The 14,296-nt window shown below is 39.2% G+C and overlaps 1 protein-coding gene across 2 annotated transcripts in view; it reads right to left on the bottom strand.

Moving 5' to 3' along the window:
• Window positions 1-14,296, bottom strand: part of MBTPS2 (membrane bound transcription factor peptidase, site 2) — a 41,287-nt gene that overhangs the window by 11,198 nt on the left and 15,793 nt on the right. Inside the window, exons 6-11 of one of the 2 annotated variants that reach the window (XM_066176939.1) lie at window positions 11,834-11,952; window positions 10,850-11,030; window positions 8,293-8,387; window positions 5,965-6,160; window positions 5,770-5,834; window positions 2,886-3,184 (exon numbers count right to left, since the gene is read on the bottom strand). In XM_066176939.1, the coding sequence (XP_066033036.1) occupies window positions 5,803-5,834; window positions 5,965-6,160; window positions 8,293-8,387; window positions 10,850-11,030; window positions 11,834-11,952 (623 nt within the window). In that variant the 3' untranslated portion in view covers window positions 2,886-3,184; window positions 5,770-5,802. Of the gene's footprint in view, window positions 1-2,885; window positions 3,185-5,769; window positions 5,835-5,964; window positions 6,161-8,292; window positions 8,388-10,849; window positions 11,031-11,833; window positions 11,953-14,296 lie in introns of those variants that run through there. The other variant, XM_066176938.1, reaches the window with a different exon arrangement.

Genomic DNA, 14,296 nt, shown 5'->3' with positions numbered 1-14,296 from the left:
AAAAAGGCAGACAGGGAGAGCAAGGCTCAAGTATCTTCTGTGAGGGCCTGACCCTATCCCCTTGGGGGGTGGGAGCTGGCCCAGAGAGGGAGAGTTGCAAGTGGAACTTCCTGTTGAGTTTTTATCAAAGGTGTGACTGGCCAGGCAGCAGTGCTCCCCACTGTGCTCTCCTCCTGATCATTTGAGTTCTGTTCTGGGGGACAATTTGTCCCCAAAGGGTGGGAGTGTGCTTTCAGGACCAGCACCAAGGGGAAAACAGACAATACTCTGGTGATATCAAACATGCTGCAAGTTCACAAGTGGTAAATTGGCAGATCATAGGCTAACATTTTGAATTGCTCTGCAGAAATAGCTGGAGAAACGACCAAAGAAAATCCTAATGGCCACGAGCACATCAAAAGTATTTTCTGTCAAGGAGCAGGCTGTATGATAGGCATAGTGATAGTCCTGGTTGCCATGCCAGCTGCGATACTGATGTGTTCTCTTGCAATCTGCTGGTGGTGTGAGAGGAAACGGTGAGTCATCGATCCCCCCACAGCTCCTGCTTCCTTCAAGGGCAGCTCACAGCCACAAAGCACTTCTAGTCAGGCTGCTGTGCAGCAGCAGGTTAGTGATTGGTCAAAAATCTCTGCTGAGGCTTCTGCAGCTGTCAGCAACTTTAACTGGCCTCCTATTTTCTGGGTCTTGTCCTGGGGAGCCTACTTGGACTGAAGCCAGTGTTTGCTCAAACTGAGCCTGCCTGGACAAGAGTAGCTTGTGTGAGTGACAGGCAGAGGCAAAACAAAGTCAGGATGAAAAAGAGTGGAGGTTGGAATTGCTCTAGAAAGCAAGAGATGCATTGGCACCTGCTGCTGACCAGTGAACCTGCCCGGAGGAGTCCCCCTGCCTGGTGGTGCCTCTGCCAAGGTGTGCCAGCAGCTCCACTCACAGTGGTGAGCCCTGCCAGCTCTGGGCCCTGCTGTGGAGGAGAGGCCCTGTGTCTCACCTGCAGCTTAGCCACCTCCTCTCTCCACAGGCGGCATCTCCCTGGAGACCAGCAGGAACGCACCGGCCTGATCACAGGCTCAGACAGCCAGAGCAGTTCTCCTGAACCTGCCTGGCAATAACCCTAAGACACTCACACATCTGATCCCTGAGCTGGCCCTCTTCCCCTGCCCCTCCCTGGCTGTCCTTCGGCAGCTGTGGGAACTGCCCAGCCCCAGCCGAAACAGAAACAGCCCCCTCCACCCCCAAACCTACTGGCCCAGCCCTCCAGACAAAGCTGAAGGTGGGCCTGCCACGGTAGGGGTTGGGCTGACAGAAACATAACCAACAGCTTCAGGGATTGGCTTTTTGTCTGAATAAAAGGGACAGTCTTCACACACGTATTTGTATAGTATCAGAATATCTAGAGTTGGAAGGGACTCACAAAGATCATCAAGTCTAACTCCTGGCCCTGCAAAAGACATCACCAAGAGTCACACCATATACCTGAGAGCATTGTCCAAATGCTGCTTGAACTCTGCCAACCTTGGTATCATGACCACTTCCCTGGGGAGCCTGTTTCAGTGCCCGAACACCCTCTGGGTGAAGAACCTTTTCCTGTTATCTGACCTAAACCTCCCCTGGCATAGTTTCAGGCCATTTCCTGTGGTTCTGTCACATGTCACCAGAGAGAGGAGATCAATGCCTGCCCCTCCACTTCCCCTCGTGAGGTTGTAGACCATGATGAGGTTTCCTCCAGGCTAAGGAAGCCAAGTGACCTCAGCTGTTCCTCAAATGGTTTCCTGTCTAGACCCTTCACCATCTTCGTAGCTCTCCTCTGGATGTTCTCCAACGGCTTTATATCTTTCTTATATTGTGGTGCCCAAAATTGCCCCCAGCACCAAGGTGAGGCTGCCCCAGTGCAGAGCAGATTGAGACAATCCCCACACTTTCCCAGCTGGTGATGCTGTCCCTGATGCCCCCAGGACACAGGTGGCCCTCCCGGCTGCCAGGGCACTGCTGGCTCATGTTCAACTTGCTACTCCCCAAGACACTCAGACGTCTTTCCGCAGGGCTGCTCTCCAGCCTTCCATTATCCAGTTTGCCTATATGTACAGGTCAGGTGATATCCAAAGCAAACAACTTCTCAAGTTGAAGGCTGGTATCAAAACATCTGATTAAAACTTGTGTTCATGAGCCAAAATAGCAAAATGGCTGAGAGAGCCAGTGTATTCAAACGTTTCAAAAGACACACACTGCAAAACACTGTAGTTTCAAAGCTTGACTGCATCTTGACAAACACCTAATGGCCACTACCAAGTTACCATCCTGAGCCTGAAATTATGCCTACATTGAGAATGGATCATTGATCTTCTTCCCTCTTTGCTACAGTAGACTGTTGTCACTGACAGCCACTAGACATGGATCTAAACTCCAAACCTTGCTGCTGAAACAAGCTCCAAACACAGAGAAATTCTTCAGGAAGTTACTGGACTGAGCTCTAGAGACTGTAATATGAAGCAATGAATTTTGTGGTTGTAATGGATCAAACCTAATGGCAGTAGGCAAATCTGTCCTCTGAAGAGTAACAAAAGAATTACAGAAATTATGCTCTACAGGCTTGTCTTCAAAGACACTGCTGGGAAGAGGTGAACAACAATGAGCATGGATAAGAGAAAACAGTCATTGTTTTCCCACTCTAATTAAACAATTCTTTGACCTGGAAATAACATTTCTTTTGTTTGCTAATGCTAGATGGTGTTGACAAATATTGAGAGGAATTCACAACAGACACAATTTTAATTGGAAATGACTTGGAGATTAGGTTGACCAAAGTGCTTTTCAAAATTTCTTCGTTGGGGAAAGGGCATGTATGCCATGAAGAAGACAGACAGCATGTCATGAGATATTTCCGTGTGGTCTCCAGAAGATCTGTAATTGTAATTCTTCAAACCTGGGTTAAAAGCAATGAAGGACCATCCTTAGCTATAAGGGTAAACAAGCATGGAAATACTGAGAGAACAGGCTGTACCAGAAAGACCTTCACCACGGATTATGGGTGTTGTTGCTCAAGAACACGCCCAAAGGAAGTGCTGGTTTTTTGGGGTTTTTTTTAGAAGACTCAGACACAACAGAAGTAGAAGACTGGTCAAGCTTGAGGAAATTATCTTCTAGGTAAGTTCCATCTTCTTTTCATGAAGAAAATCTTACAGGTTGTGGTCTGTGATGGGCAAGAGTAACATTCAGGGATATGATATTTCCTCAAGTAGTTTGACTTCCTAATACAAATCTTAGTCACCAGATTCTTTCCAACGAACAAGTGCCAGAGAAGGAAGTAAAAATGTTGCATTATTAGAAATAACATGAGGTAATAAAACCCCTCATACATAATAAAGAAGAAACACTGCAAATTTGCATGGCAGTACTGTCAGAGCCTCCATTTCAACTTTACATATCAACTGTCCAACAGAGGAAGGGACTCTAGAACATAACTGACCAGCAATATGAAGAGTTTTAAAATACTTAATAGCATGTGTATTGAACCAGCAGTATGAAATTATATTGGATAATATTACATACTTTTTACAGAAAGAATGCTAATTAAAAGCATTACTCAATGTGTTTGTCCCAAGCAGCATGCACTCCTAACCATCCTTCTGTTTTGGTTTTGGCCACATCTTTATCACTGTATATTCATTCTTTATAATTCTTTAAAGTTTTGCTATTTTTTAAAAACTGGAAACAAGTGCTATATAGAGCCTCCATATCAACCAAAAACATTTTTGCTAGGATATTTTCATTTGAGGCAACAGAAAGATTCAATAGAAATAAACTGCAGAGACTGTTTCTTCTAAGTGCCTAATATGAATATACTTTTTAAAAAAATATGTCATCTGAAAGTTATCTTCAAATGAAAATATGAAATAATTACTGCTTCTCCACAAGTCAGGACTATCATGACAACAATACAAGCCTAAGCAGAAAATAATGCATGCATAATTTTAGAATGCTATTCAAACATTGCTTCAGTGACATTTCTAGAGAGTGTATAGTCATAGTACACACTAGTACTACAACTCCCATATTATGCTTTCTGTTCAATGTAGCAGCACTCTAAAAAGTAATGTCTCCTGCAGGCAGAAAGATCACACTAAAGAATAACGCATTCCACTAAAACATATTCCTATTTCAAAGCTCACACAGTAGAGGAAGAAATTATTTTCTTCTTTTTAACTGTAAAAAACAGTTATCACATTTTGATCAGTCATATTTGGGAAGAAAAAAAACCCCACACCAAACCTGTTGGCCCCAGCCAGTCCTGTACAGTGCAGTGCTAAGTCTGAAATACTTAGAAGTTGTTTCATTGGAATGTATAAAATTCTAGGCTGGTACAGCAGACTGCCTGCTACCCAAGCCAGGATCCCATCATTTTGGGCCTCTTGTTTTTCCAAAGGGAACAGAAGAGCAAAGATTGTATTTGCAGCAAAGCTGGTAATAAAATCAAACCGTAATAAAATCAAACTTCTAGCTTTAAAATTAATACATTCAGTGCACAATTCCAAGGGTAAATCACTTTAAAATTCTACTCTGACGTGTATGCAAACAAAGTAAAGCATTTTCACAAAGTAACACTAAGTAACTACCTCTTTAAATGCAGTAACATTGTTTTCTGACTTCTGAAAGACTGGCAGGTTCAATTCTTCTGCAGAACTACTGCAGTGGGAAACACCAATGAAAACTCCATTGCTTTTCAAGTGTATTGAAAAGAGAACAACATCAATTGTTCTTCAGTACCAATAGTTTGCATTGCTAAAGACCAAGAAAAGCAATTCTGAATAATTATAAAACTATTCTTAAATATGTTGCTGCTTTTGAAATAAATATCATCAGATATAATAGTGTGTGTAGGTAAAACACAAGAGCAAAATGTTTGCCTCTTAAATGGCATGAGGTCAGAAGTAACAAATGAAGAGATCATATTTTGGGCTTAAATGAGAGTATATTGTAAAAAAGTTGAAATAAATAACTCCTCACAGAGTATCAAATTATCAGTATGGAAAAATAGAGACTGATAGGTTAACTAAAAATAAGGTATCCAAGAATGTTAACGGATTTACACCACCAGATTTCATCACTGTTTCTAAAGCTCTTTTGTACCTAATTCCAGTGCTTGTTCAGAAAAGTACAATGTCTTCCTAAGGAGATACTTCCAAGGTGTTTGAGGTAAAATCACCCGGAGAGTTTCAGCTGCCTGTGAGGAACAGATACCTTCCTCAGAGGAAGGGATAGTAATTTAACACTTCAAACTTCTTAAAGCCCATCTGCAGCTAATTTTCACCATGTCACTCAAGCCGTCAAGCAGGATGTTGACGAATTTGTTCATTCTTTCCATACTCATTTCAGAAGCAGAACTACTTTTTATTTATATAAGATGTCCAAAGGAGAGTCACTTCAAAGTAAGGAACTAAAATTTTATATGTTACTTAATTTAGGGCAGTCAAATGAAAAAAATAAATCAGATAAAAACTATGTTGTGATAACACTTGTGGCTCAGTAGTCACGGGAATGTGTCACAGATACTTGGATATTAAGTGTGATTTAAGCAGTCATGCTCATATTCATGGCAAGGTGTTGGAGCAAGGTGCCCCAGAGATTTTACAACAGCATTTTGAGACATTTATGTGCTAGGAAAATGCAGGTACCTGGTTCCTATGACTAACCTGAATAAGATTTGTTCTAGAAATAGCTCTTTCATGCTTTTCTGGAAAAACAACCATTGCATATCACGCATAAGGTTTCTATTACCTTCATAACTCATTGCACTGTGAACATTTCATTTTAGGCCTGAGTAGTCCATGTCTCTCCACTGGCTGTAACAAGAAATGGATTCTGCTTTAAAAAAAATAACTAAGAAGCACTCCAAGACCTTGTTTAAGCAGGCAGAAAAAGGAACCCATAGTAGAGATTGTTTTTGCTGAACTTTCGATAAATAATACTAACCTGTGTACTGAAGATGCATGGGGTGTCCTACATAGAGCATGTCAATATGGGGTGGATGCTTTACCCGGATTAGCCTTGTTTGATTCTCCAAAGAAGGAGTCACACAAAAGCTTGGAACGAAGTCCTTATGGCAGTCCATGTTGGTTCGACAAACTTTGCTGGCTTCAATAACTTTTCGTGCTGGCAAACAGGCATACTGCAAAGGACATTCAAAATCATTATGAAAGGTAAAGGTATTTTCCAGCAGATCAAAATAAAAGGAACAAAACATTCCTTTTTAAGCAAAGAAATGCCTCACTGATATAAGCCCAGGAAGAGCTAAAATCTGATTTTTTCCCTAGTTTTCTGTTGTCAAATCCTGACAAATCTCTACCTGATGCATATTCAACCTGTCATTCCATACTGAAGGAAGGGTACATACACCAAAATAAAAGCAAACTATTTCTAGAAAAGTACACACATGCACAACAAAAAATCATGGCATCTAAACATAGGTCAGTGACTTCTAATGGACAGAGCCTTTATCAACATCCTAGTGACTTAGCTGTTCAAGCTGAAGTTTCAGTAAATAAACCAACAAACCTACCAGGTGTGTGGCAGCTAAGAAACCGTTCTCAACTAAGATGAACACAGGACTCAATGCACTGCTGTGCCCCAACCCCTGCCTATAACACTCTTTCACTCTCTGACAGACCAGATCTTTCTTGCTCCCCACAGGCCAAAGACAGTACAGCAGAATGGAACAGGAAATTAGTTTTCCCCTTCATGTCTCTTATAAAATCTGTGACACTTTTCCTTTTGTTCTAAAAATAGAAGCAAGGAATCCTAATCTAATGTTTGCCTTAGGAGGAAAAGCAAAAGCAATTTCTACCTTCTCAGCCTGATCATTGCATTCCCCATAAATGCATGAATGTCAGACCCTCACCATTAACCCTGATACAAATTCCTTTGATTCTAATGAGGGAGAGGACACACTTTCAAAAACTGCTGTCTGGCATTGCAAAGAACCATTTAAAAAAAACTGTCCAAAAACTCACAGCCAGTCTAAAGACACTTGAAAGTCACAAGGTCTCAAGCGGATAGTGATTTATCAAATCTAGCTGCCACTGTCATATTTCAAATGAACCACTGGAATGTGTTCAGCTCTTAGTGGTTAAATACCACAAAAACATCCTGGAGTGGGAAGTTTACCACTGCAGAAAGTGTAAACATAGCAGATTCGGAACAAATTTATTTGAATTTCTTCAGGTATTTATCACTGCAGTCAGAACAGCAACAAACTGGTATATGTAGAAAAGTTTACACAGTTGATACCTGTGCTCTTTTGCTTGTAAAGATCCAACAGAAATGTTCTATCACTGTCAGTATGGAACACATATTTTAAGAAACATTGATGTATTTTCACAGAATCATAGAACGGCTTGGGTTGGAAGGGACCTTAAAGATATCTCATTCCAACCCGAGTCATGAGCAGGGACACCTTCCCCTCGACCAGGTTGCTCAGAGCTCCATCCAGCCTGGCCTTGAACACTTCCAGGGATGGGGCACCCACAGCTTCTCCGGACAATCTGTGCCAGTGCCTCACCACCCTCACAGTAAAGAATTTCTTCCTAATGTCTGATCTAAACCTGCCCTCTTCCAGTTTAAAGCCATTCACCCCCTGTCCTGTCACTATGCCTCTGTGAAAAGTCTCTCCCCAGCCTTCTTGTAGCCCCTTTAGGCACTGGAATGCTGCTAAACTGTTTTATAAGGGAGTAAGTCAAAATCCTACTGAGAAACTTCATGTTTCTGCATGACAAGAAAATCAACATGGTGAAAAAAGATTCAAGTACGGGCCCTTATTTTGAGAAACTGGGCAATCTCTAGGACCTTCTCCTGCACGTTTTTATTTTAATTTAGGGAGCAGCACTGCTGGCTTCAGACAAAATAACTGAACAGATAGTCCAGGGCTCTGCTCTCCCTGTAGTGCTCAATACCTTTAAGGACTGAAACACCAAAATAAGCAATTTTGCCTTCTTCTCAAAAGGTGTTTTTTCTTACCAGTATTGTGCATCCAGAATGCACAAGACGGAGGTGTCTTCCTGCCTAAAGGAATGAGGTGTGTAAGATTTTTTATGATTCTTCCAGAGATCCCGTTTGATTATGGGAAAAATTGTAACTAATATTTTGTGGCTTTTTAAGCATAATTGGGAGAATACATGCATACATTTATTACAAACTGTGGATATTCTTAAATACTAGTATGCTGCATAAGTGTCAGTAAACATTACTAATTTAATATAAAAAATTTAGACTTCCCAAAGAGAATTAGCAGTTTAAGTAACTTACCAGATGGCTGTCCAACTTATTGCTGTATGAAAAGCAAATGTCTGTGAGGCTGTTGTTACTACAACATTCAACTGTGCCATCAAGTCTTCTGTAGACTAAAGAACATAGGCATAGAGCAAATAATATTATTTGCTGAAAAAATTACTCTTTGAATGAAGTAAAACAATCCTCCTGCAGCCTTCAAGAATTACAGTAATTCACACAGCCTGGCTGAGGCTCAACTAAAAATAAAGCCTCACCACCAGTATGCGTGAATGTCTCATGATTTCAGTCACATCACACACTGATTTTTTCACCTTAATAAACCTCCGTGAGATGCTAGGGATCTACCACTGCAATGTTTTGAGCATTACAAGTTGCAAAACACTTTTATATCCATTGCCCCTAACTTGCACCCGTGGTTGGCATAGAAATTTGTTAGCTACTAGTGTAGTGATTTCACTGGCTGGCTACAGAAATGGCCAAGACTCAAAACATACTTTTTAAATCATGAAAGTCTTTGCAAGACTCAGATTCTGAAAGCTTTCCAAGCCTTGAAGGCTGCAGCAGTGAATAAATGATGTTTCAAACCATGATTTAACTAGTCTGGTAAAGAACCCTTGTACATATGCCCTTGAAATGAATTAAGCCTAACAGACTGTCCAACAACAGCTTGAACACACACAGACACAGAAGAACGGTCACGGTAAGGATCTGTATCACAGCAGCTGCAGTCCTTTCCTCAGGTAGATCAAGCCTGTGATACTGGTTGCTGATTTATCACTGCATAACCTGCAATCCACTGACATGCAGCTTTATGCCTGGGGCTTACAGGTGCAAGCACTGTACCATGCAAACCTTGTTTCAAGTACCCTCAGGCTAAGAAACCACATGTATTTTTGAATAGCAAATGACCATGAAATTAGTTTCCTTATAAACTACATTGAAAACACTTTTTAAAAAAATTTCAAGAAGAACCTTAGGGCATTGTTTTTTTCTCTAGTTTCAATACTCAGATGGCTCACTCTCCATTACATTTATGGTAAACTAGATGAAGTCCATTTGCAATATACATTTTTATCAATACTCTGTATTTATGTCAAGTTCTGAACTGTCAAGATTTTGACGAATGACAGCTGCTGGAGACCAAACAGAGTTCATTTAATTTCAGAGGAATATTTCTCACTGCTGGAGGCTTATGACTCCGAAAATGCAGACAGACTGGTCTGATTAGAAGGCAGCAGAGGGACAATGGGCTGCTAACACAATACAGCAACCAGGCTTGGAAGCAATACTGAGTCTCCAGGACTAAGCCTCTAGTATTTCAATCTAAATAGGACTGGTTCATCTGCAGAATATGCAGTTTTATTACCCATGACTCTGAAACTACACGTCAGAGGACAGCACAATATGAAGATATATATACCTACAACATCTGAGAATTGGTTCTTGCCATGCCTGCCCAGCTGAAAGCACGGGGCAAAGTTGTACTCCTCTTCAGAGGTGTAATCCAAACTGTCAGACCTCTAAAGCAGGTTTTTACCCATACTCCACTAGTTTGCAGTTTAAATATTTATCTTATTACCAGCTATAAGATCACTTTCTTTATTTACTAAAAAAAAAAAAAATTACTTTTTCAGCCTCATGAAAGTACTACAGTGCAGCAAAACCATGGACAGTCGAGTTGCCTGACCTCCTGTTTATTTCCAGGATGATGGGAAAATGCAGTGACAATTTTAAAGCTCTGAATAGCATCCTATAGGTTTTGCTCAGCAGCAGCCCCTTACCTCTGGAATTCAGTTTCCATGAATGCTTGCATGAAAGAAACTTTAGAGAGCTTCAGGACATGTCACAAGATGCTCAGCCAATTTAACTTGACTGTACCTTTTTGTTCTACTCAATTTTGTTTATTGTTCTAGTTTAGTTCAGTTCCTTTTTTGTTTTTGTTGTTGTTGTTGTTTCCTGGGGGTAAGCCCTTACAGCAACAAGCACTCTAATGTATAAAAGGAAACAGAAGGAACTAGGCTAACTTCCAGAAGCAGTATGTGCAGTCCAGACAAAACTGAGTTTATGGGCAAGGACATAAAATCCTATAGGGAGACATACCCAAAGAAACGACCATAATAAAGCACGTCATTGGGTTAAATCATACAATTTGCAATGTCATGCTGATCAAAGCAGTGAAGTAAACATGAAATTTACATCTGCAAAAGATCACTGAATTGATCCATTTTACAGAACTTAAAATAGAGGAGATAATTGTACTACTGCTAAGAACTAAGTTCTGCAATATCCTGCAGAAGAAGCAAATTTTATTATTCAATCATACAGGATATTTTTACAGGATGACTGAAAGACAAGAGAAATTCCTCTATCTAGCCCTCCCTCACTTTCAGATTTCACAGAAGAGCACACATGGAACATTGGCAATTGCTTAAGGCAGGACAGCAGATTTGACTTACAAGAAATCTTACCCCAATAACAAATTCTAAATCCAAAATAGTCTTTAAGACAAGATAAAATTAAAATATAAATTAATTAACATACAAAATAATGAGGAGAGCACCTTAAGTCATACCTCTAGCTGGAAAGCTTAATTGCTGTAGGGTGGCTGCACTTACACAGTAGCCGACCTGTGACTTCTCTGAAATGTCTCCCAGACAGGAATTCCAGTCTTCCACATTATAAACTGGGCAGTCTTGAAGGTTAGTGACAAGGTCTCCCACAAAAAGACCTCTTGGTCCATTGGCAGGAGAATCCTGAGAAGAACAGCGAAGTCAGTCATATTACTATAGCTAAAATCACAGGGATTATTTTACAGTTCTATTGGATAGTATGAAATCTTTAGGTTAAGACACTAAAAAATGGGGGGAAGGGGAGGGAAAAGAACATCTCCAAGTGTCCTGGAGGCATCTTCAAATAGGTCAAAATGGTAACAAAACCCACAACATTCAAGTAATTTAAATTAATACCCTGAACTTTTCAAGAAAGCAGGTATACCTACATCTTCAATAAAGCATTATAAATGCCATTCTCTCCTGAGTTTTATCAATTGACTTTTAGATCCAAGAAAGATTGGATCCTTTCAGCTTTGCAGTTCAACTGTACTGTATTTGATTAAATCAGAAAAAAAAAATCAGTCCTTTCCAGAAGTCTATCTCTACTTTACTTCCAGCTGACCAAACAAGGAAATCAGCTCAAAATAATCTTTAACATTAAAAACAGATAGCAGTAACTGGAGTGATAATGCAGTTTCCAGTAGATTTGCTTTGTGCCAATACTGAAAAACAGTTGAAAACTCCCAGAAATAAACCTGCAAACTCATCTTAAATGTCTCAACAGCTTTATAGCATGCTAATTAGTCTATCATTATTCACACCATGTTCCTTTATTTACTAGCAGTAGGATATATGAGATTGAAAGGAAAACTTCAAGCAAGAAGTTCAGTATATTAGATTCTGCAAAGGGCTGCACTGACCAAATCTGATTGTGATAATAAGAGATACAGGTACATTTCAGGTTACAAAACACATAATATGGAAACAGCAAATATCCTTCTTACCTCTGCAACCTCAGTGACCAGTGCCCCAACACCCGTGTAATAGAAAGGGAAAAGAATGGCTGGCAGCAGAAACAGCACCATGAAACTGGCAACACCAAGAACAAAATTATGCCACACCCCTAAAAAGAAGGCCAAAAAAAGTTTCTAAATAAACACTAATAGCAAAAAGCTGGTTTTTAAATGATCCTACACCTGCCTTCTAATTAACTTTTCTGAAATTATTCCTGTAAGAATAAATGAAAAGTTAATTTGTGAACACAGGCATAAAAGGAGAGTACACAGATGACAAACTTTAGCTTCTATGATGCCACTTTGTAAGGGAATTTTAGAGAAACCTCTAAGCCCCTGAGAATTATCAAAAAAGAACTATCAAAAAAGACAGGAGAGCAGTAAGTTCATTTCTAAGGTGTCATTCTACCAGATTAAGATTTCATGTACCATTACTTTCCTAATATGAGACAGCAGTGTACCCAGAAGAAAAACTGGGCTTCTGAAACAATTATTAAAATGCAGTTTCTATCTACAGAGTTGTCTTCAATCATAAATATTAAAAAAAAGCCAAATGAAATGTATTATGTGTTACCTTCTACCACAATAAACGGTTGAATTTAAGAATCTCAATAAATGGGCTTATTTTTGAATAAATACAGTTTGTCCTAGAGAGCAAGATGTTTGAAATTTACCTGCAATTCAGTATTTGTGATGATAACCTACATTATTTCAACTAAAACTATTACATGTATATGTGCCAAATGAATTTAGAAAATTATTTGAAAAAGAGGCTTCTTCTACAAGAAAATATGGACCTAAAACCCCATCAAAAAATGAAACTATACAATCAGTATTTCCTGACACGTTGTTTTGGGGAATGTATTTGCAATTGCAAATGCAATTGTGGCTCTCCATAAGAAGCAATGAGCCACTATCATAAGACACAGCTGGCGTTCATCATCTAAGCTTTACTGCTTTCCACATTCAGCACTACACGAATTTTCTCATTTAGTTTGTGTTCTCAGACAAACAGTTTTGCATGAACAATGCAGGAGAACTTCGCAGTGTTGAAGAGGCTTCATTTCCTTCTTACAGTGCTTCATCTTGTTATGAGGAGTCTGATTCAATTCTATACTTACAGCGCAGTTACAGCACAGGAATTCAATAAATATATTTAAAAATACATTAAAACTGTCTTCCTTGTAGTGCATATAACACAGAAATCATAGCATATAGCAGATTTATCTCCCCTGACTATCTCCACATCTCACCTCACCTTCTTTTACATTTCTAATGCTGCAGAAATGAGAGACACTTCTGGAGCTCTTGAAGTAAGGATTTGTTGCCATTTCCACTGGTAGATGCTTCTTAAAGCAATTTCTTTCTCTAGTTTTAATTGTGTCTCATGGAAAGGCACTCAGATAGAGGAAATGTTTTTGTAATCAGTTTTCCTTATCTCACATACACACATTTATTTGCAACAAATCCAGAAGTAGTGAGCAAATATTTTAACTTTATTGTTTTAACCTTTTTATCATAAAAATATTTTTTCAGCCTACCAGCTTAACAAAGGACAAAAATGTAAAATGGAAACAAAATTCTTTCCAACAGTGTGGCTGCTACATAAAGTGAAAAAAACCCCCAACCCTTAAAATAATAATAATAAAAAAAAGGTGATGGAACTGCTAGAGTGACAAGGAATACTTTCAGGCAGCCAGGAAACAGGGGCCCTGCTACCAAAATTGACAACACTTGCTGTGTGGAATACAGCAAACAGTCTAAAATAGAAAGGTTTCAAAGTCATCCCAGGTGATCCACAGAAAAATAAACATGCTCCAAATGAGAATACCTGTAGAGGCACACTGCTCAGTCTACCTTCTACTTCATCTTGCTAAAACAGCCTCATCTTTGGACACCTAATTTTTACATTTAAAAAGGGACACTTTAAATAACCCTAAAACACTTTAAATAATTTATTAACTATTAGTTAATTAAAAAAGAAAACAAAAAACAGTTAACTCTTGTTAAAGACAAGATGAAAAGTATTAAAAATTATCTTAGAAAGTAGCACAAATATTTAACCTAATTACAAGAACATGCTGCACAGAATCACTTTTCATCTATCTAGTAGGCATGGAGTTATGCTATAAATATCACAAGTCTTACAAGAACACTCATTTCCAATTCTTGAACATATGATGCCACCTGCTGTACAAAAAATATATTTTTTTAATCCCCAAACTATAGCTGGAGTACAAAATTAACATTTGGTATTGGCCTCTAGTCTAGCTCTGTTACTTAGCTGCTATACAAAAATCTGAAAGCACGTCGTTCTAAATTCAAGTTTCTGGACATCAGGAATAGGTTCATTCAGCTGTTCTGACAAATAAAAGAAATTGGTTGTTTACTGAATATTGCATTTTGTCATTATCAAACACCCAAGTTCTGAAACATATTGTTATGAATAAGGGG

Source organism: Chamaea fasciata, unplaced genomic scaffold, assembly GCF_029207755.1.
Source record: "Chamaea fasciata isolate MVZ Bird 193981 ecotype frontalis unplaced genomic scaffold, bChaFas1.0.hap1 SCAF_2, whole genome shotgun sequence".
Taxonomy (NCBI): domain Eukaryota; kingdom Metazoa; phylum Chordata; class Aves; order Passeriformes; family Sylviidae; genus Chamaea; species Chamaea fasciata.
This window is presented reverse-complemented; position numbering and strand designations above follow the sequence as displayed.